This window comes from Thermobia domestica, chromosome 18 (assembly GCF_964235325.1).
Source record: "Thermobia domestica chromosome 18, izTheDome1.hap1.1, whole genome shotgun sequence".
NCBI classification, from domain to species: Eukaryota; Metazoa; Arthropoda; class Insecta; order Zygentoma; family Lepismatidae; genus Thermobia; species Thermobia domestica.
In genome coordinates, this window is record NC_137471.1 from 163,335,769 (window position 1) to 163,342,258 (window position 6,490).

General features: G+C 36.7%; 1 protein-coding gene across 1 annotated transcript; it reads left to right on the forward strand.

The window, feature by feature from the left end:
• Positions 1-3,072: 3,072 nt before the first annotated feature.
• Positions 3,073-4,218, forward strand: LOC145675351 (uncharacterized). The gene has a single exon (XM_081745753.1). The coding sequence runs from the start codon at positions 3,073-3,075 to the stop codon at positions 4,216-4,218; it is 1,146 nt and encodes a 381-aa protein (XP_081601879.1).
• The last annotated feature ends 2,272 nt before the right edge of the window (positions 4,219-6,490 follow it).

Here is a 6,490-nt window from a genome sequence, read left to right on the forward strand (position 1 = left end):
GCATTTGGACGAGACAAACTATAAGATATTCTAAAATGACGGATATAGGTTATTCTTCTCCCTTGGGGGCTGCTTAAAGCATTAATCAAAGGAAGTGGGAAACTCTGTTAGTGACAAAGGAATTATTGTGTAGAATATGATTGTATGATATTGTGCGGAGGGTGATAGAGAAGATACTTTCTGATTAGCGGAAGATCTTGATGATTCCGTGGTAAGGAATAATGATACATTGTAAAGAGGAGGAAGAGGTAGAATGACTGATGCTGTGAACGATATAAAAATTGATATGGGCGTTGGTGGAATCGGAGAGAAGTGGATGATGAGGACTGAGCATTCCGGACGTATTTGAGGCAAAGTTTTTCTACATGGAACCAAATGTATGGAAAAGTCACGCGAGCATAGAGCTCTGGAGCAGAGCTTGGGAGTTTGATGTGGTATAGAATTCTGAGTGTGTGATGTTCGAGAACCTTATGTTTTTGATAAAAGCGGGTAGCTGCCGAAACCTAACGGTATGGCCGTTACTAAGCACAGGTCGAAGAATGACTATATAAGTGCTTAAGAGTAGCTTTGTAGAAATACTCCAGGTTGTGCGAGTAAGTCGTTTTAATAGATTGAGTCGACTATATGCCTTTTTGTTGATGTCCTGGACATAGTATTCCATCTGAGGTATCTATCTATGGTGTGTCTTAAGTATTAACGGTTTTGGAGATTCTAAGACGATTGTCGTTAACAGTGATGGAAGTAAGTGTGAATTACTGTGAAATCTGGAGCGTTTCTTAGGAGGGAGAAATACTATAGTTTCGGTTTTAGCAGCATTGGATTTCAGTCGCCGTTTATTGCACCACAGAACAAAAGTGTGTATTATTGGTTGTAAGGCATTGTTTACTTAGTGAATAATACGGCAAATTGCAAGAAAAGTTGTATTATCAGCGTATGGAAATAACTGAATATTTTGTGGGGGAAGAGGCATGTCAACAACATAAAGTAGATATAAAGAGGGTGAAAGTAAAGAGCCTTAGATATGCGTGAGTGCATAAATATTGTTTGATATGACTGTTGATTAATGTATTCGTAAGTACGGTGGCCAAACAAGAAATTGTAAATAAAACGGATATATGCGATTAGAAGGCGAAAATGTAGCAGTTTTGAAATCAAACCCTAACGCTACACGTCAAAAAATGCCTTCTCTAAATTAAAGAGTACCAGACAGGATGGCTTGGTGGTATTATACTTCTTATGGATGCAGTTGAGGAGACGCAGAAGCTGATCGTTGATGCTAATTTGTGGGCGGGAGCCTGCTTGATGGTGTGGTAATGATGGTAATGAGAAAGATAAATATGAAGTCATTTGAGGATATTTTTTTTCTAGGATTTTGGTGAAGATTCTGTTGAGCTGTATCGGACGGTATTCTTGATTTTAAAAAACAAGAGAAATTTGGATGATTTCTAAGATTGAGCAGTATAGGTAAACTTTATCTTACATGTCGATAGATGTTATTGATTTCAGGGTCATTATAACATTTATGATAGATGACATTAGTGATTTGCGTGGTAGAAATGAAGGTAGTGAGTGCTTTGTGAGTAAATATGTTGGGTTGAAGATGAATATGTGGTGAATTGAAGTTGAAATGGTCTACAGGATAATAATTAAAATGCTAAGTGAATGATAGAGGTGTGCAAATCTCCTATAATTAGGAAGCAAAGGTTTTAGCTTCTTCTTGGTCTCTGTGCAATTCCTGATCGTGATGTAAGAAAGGATAAGAGGTTTGGGTAAATTTACCAGCTAATGCGTTGAAACGCATCTAATATTGCGAAGGGTGTGATATGGCAGAAATTGTGTTTCAAATTTTAATCCATTGTCGTAAATTATATACTTTAAGATAATTAAACACTGTTCGGTGGAGGGCTCTATGATGCTAAAGACTTTCGTGGTTGCCAGTGCAAACGTATTCTGTATAGATTTGACGTGAGTGTTTAACTAGACGAAAGTAGCGCGGAGGAATTTTAGGATGATGAGGTGATATATATGCGGCTTTAGAGATTAACTGCTCAATTGCGAGTTGAATGATTGGTGATAAAGATTAGAGTTTATTAACCCTTAGAATACCAAGCTTACAATGTTAGGTAAAGTGAGTTATTTTGACCCATTCCTGCTTCTTGTAAAAAAATATATATATCAAGTTTCATTCAGGAAGTTAAATTTTCTAACGTACAATGAAAAGGGCAATGTACCTGATCGTTCTTTATATTACAGTACATTTTATACGCAGTATACACTGTCAGTGGTGACTCGTGATTCTTTCAAACAATACTTGAATTATAGTACGGTAACACTAGAAATTTATACATAGAAATACGCTGTCTTTGTTAGAAATAAATTCTGTCACACATTGTATTTTGATTACACCTGACAGTCCTTACAGAGCGGTTTGCTGATGCAGTGCGCTTTGAAAGCAAGCATGTGACAGATTACATACTTTTGAGGAGTGAAGAATCACGTGGCTTGCGGAATGGTTAATGGAGGAATACCTAAAACATTTTCCCACTACCTCTCTTTGATATTGTAGCATTTCTTTATAAAACATTCATTTTCAGTAAAAGGAGGATAAGTCGCTGACATTGTATGACTTTAGTAAGTTTAGTAGCGATCTACATTCCAGAAGATCTAGATTGTAGATGAAAATACTGTGGGCGAGAGATCATGTGATCACTATGTCAGGAGTAGTGTTAGAACAAGAACGGATTGATTTTGGTAATGGGTGAATGAAGCCTGTAGTGGAGGCAGTGATAAAATTGTTAAAAGCAATTTCTCTTGGTCTGAGCGGCTATGGATGTTAATATTGGAAGAGATCAGGTAATGTTGGAAATTATTAGAAATATATTGGAATGGGAGGGGAATAGGACGACCTGGTAGAACATACATGAATGTCATTGTGACACATAAAGATTTGTAATAAATAGTTATGATTAGATGTTCTGGAATATTAGATGGAGAGTCAACACTATACCATTTGTATACCAGTTAAAAAGTGACATTAGTGATAGTTTGTTGATATTTACTAGGGATATAGTTATGAAGAGGCTGGAAGTGTGGGAAGAGGAATTTAATATGAAAGTGAAGAAAATATTAATGAAAAAGGAAAGGCGGTTAGGGTGGAAGTCAAATCAGGAGGAGGACATTGACAAAAAGGTGGTAATAATAGGTGATGTGACGTTGTCGGATGATGAGAAGAAAGTGTTGAGTTTAGGCTATAAGTTTAAAGTGAAAGAACAAAGATTGGACGCAGAAGAGGTTATATTCTCGGTAGAGCAAGCCATAGTTCAAGTTCAGGACAAGGAGATAAGGGATAAGATAAGGAGAAAGGCTAAGATGATTGTGGAAAGGAACATAAAGAAGCCAAAGGGAAACCTTTCAAAACACGAGTACAGTGTGTTGAAGGATATAAAGAAGCGAAAAGACATATGTGTGCAACAAGTGGACAAAGGTGGTGCCATTGTGGTGATGGAAAAACAATTATACAAAGAAACATTGAATGATATCCGTGATGATACTTACGAGGTGATAGGTGAAAGATCTGTGTGTGAGAAAATTAAAGAAAAAGTTTTAGTATCACTAACAAAAGCAGGTTTTGAAAGAGGTCTTAATAAAGAAGTTAGGATACCGGTAATGAAAGGTTTTCCAAAAGTTCATAAGGAGGAGGTAATACTGAGACTATTTATAGATTGCAGAGGAAATATATTTGAACCATTGGAGGAGAAGTTAAGGAAGGTTGTGGAAATGTTAAGGAAGCAACAAGACAGTAGCAGTGTGAAAAACTCGGTTGAGTTAAGAAGAAGGTTGGAGGAAGTAGGACAGAGCAATGCTAAAACCATCATTTTTAGTGTCGATGTGAAGGCTATGTTTCCAAGTCTAAGAAGAAACAGAATTGTTAAAGTCATCACTGAATTGATGAAGGATAGGAAGATCAATGCTTGGAGTGGAGAACGACTGAAGGAGGCCCTGAAGACTATATGGAATAACAGTTATTGTGTTATAGATGATAATTTATTGAAAATCAAGGAAGGACTAAGCATAGGTTCTAGGTTGAGTCCAGTGCTAGCAGAAATTACTATGAACGACTGGGAGAAGAAAGTAAGGATGAAAGGAAGTGACAGATTAGTGTTTTTTGCTAGATATGTTGACGATTGCTTGGGGATTTGGAAAGGAACTGTAAGGTAATTCGAAAAGTTTGTAAAGAAATTGAGGATATAGAGAAAGGCATACAACTGGAGCTAGGGGTAGAAAAGGAACAGGCTATAGTTTTCCTGCATATGAGAATAATGAGGAAACAAGGAGTGATATACACAGAGTGGTATCAAAAAAGTTGCTCGTCAGGAAACTATTGTCACGCCCGAAGTGATGTAAATTACTCGACCAAGAGGAATTTCATCATTAACATGGAGAATAGAATTAAGCAAATAACCAGTGAAAGAGACAAAGCGGAACAGAGTATACAGTCATTCCATAAGCAGTTGGAGAATAATGGATACGATAGAAAGAGGCTAAAATACAGAAGGAGATGGGAGAAGATAAACGAAAAAATAAATAAGCCGAGAAGGAGAGCAAAGTGAAGGAGGAATAGAAGAAAGAAGAAAAATGTGGTGGGGGATAGAAAGTTTGGGAGAAGAAACAGAAATCATTAAAAGAATGCCCAAAAAGATATATAAGGGGGGCATTTCAACTTACAGAAAAGGGAGCAAGAGGCTTCTGGATGTAATAAGGGAAAAAAGAAGGAAGAAGACAGAAGAAGAACACGGGGTAATGATGGAGAAAAAAGGATTTTTGAAATTCAGTGCGGTGAGTGTGATATGTGTTATATTGGGGAAACTGGAAAAAGACTAAGAGAGCGTATAAGACAACATAAGGATGACGTTAGGCTAGAAAGAAACAAAAATGTGGTCTACAAACACGTAAGGGACACGGGACATTCAGTTAATTGGACTGAAGTAAAAATTTTAGGCTCGGAAGAAAGAAGCATAGTTAGGAAATGGAAGGAGGCACGCTTTATAGAAATGGAGGGTAATAAAGCTATGAACTGGAACTCAGGACTGATCATCAACCAACAGTGAAATAGGTTGTTGAAGAAGCTTAAAGTATAAGATATGAATACACATATCTATTATATTGTGGTATATATATTGATTGTCTCACACGTGTTTATGCATTTATTAGTTCATATTAGTTATCTCTATATACGTGTGTGTATATATGTATATATGTTATAGTATATGTATTTATATATAGATATATATGTGGTTGTATAGTATATGTGTAAATACTAGGGATAGGCAAAACCGGTTTCTATAAAAACCGAAAACCGGTTTCTAAAAAAACAGAAAACCGAAAAACCGGTTCGGTTTCTCCAAAAATCGGTTCGGTTTGTCACCGAAACTGGGTCCGATTAACTCCAAAAACCGGTTCGTTTTTTCACCGGAACCGGTCTCGGTTTTCTTTAAAAACCGGTTCGATTTTCACTGGGCCGGTTCGTTTTTTTACCAAAACCGGTTTCGGTTTTTTACCAAAACCGGTTTCGTTTTTTTCGGAAATCGGTTTCGGTTTTTTCAGGAATCTGTTTCGGTTTTTGTTCAAAAACCGGTTCGGTTTTCTCTCCAAGCCCGGTTTCTGTTTTCTCCAAAAGCGGTTCGGATTTAGGCGAAACTGGTCTCAAGTTTCTTCAAACCCAGTTTCGTTTCTCACCAGAGTGGAGTTTTGTTGTTCTCCGTAAACCGGATCCGTTTACAACAAAAGCAGTTTTTTTAAAAGATATTGGTTTTTAAGCTTTTTATGTGTTCTTCAAGTTATGTTAAAAAAACATGCCTCAAAAAGGCATATAGTTTGAGATAAGTGTTACTACGAGTAGAATCCAACCCGCGGCTACAGATAGGCGTTATGTATGCTAGCTTTAGCCTTCGGTTCACTGATCAGGAATATTAATTGCACTACCTAAAATAAATATACAATTAATATTTTATATAATATAAACAATTTAATTTATTAGACAGTATATACTACATGGATATGTCACTTCAAGTTATCGGGTAAACAGAAAGCTAAAATGCAGTATATGTTGGTTTGAGTTGGCTTCCGCCAAGTGAATCATTTTTTTATAAAAAAATATGAGAATTCTTTGCACTTTGAAAAAATCAAAGTGTAATACAGTATCCATTACTGAACGAACCCTTTTGTTAACCAACAAATAAAGAGTTGAAATGATGGAGGCAAGTACAGTTGGAAGGAAGTTTGACAGAGATATTGCCTTTCACCAACTTCTACAGGGTTTTCAAACCAACACCGACAACGTTTGGGAGATGACTCCTGACACCAAGATGAGACGAATAGTAGACCAACCTGGGTTCACAAATGCTTCCTTTCGGAGTTATAGGCTGCCGAAAACATGAAAAAATGAACTTTAAAGGTCCATAGCTCCTAAACTATGGGACGTCCTGTATTC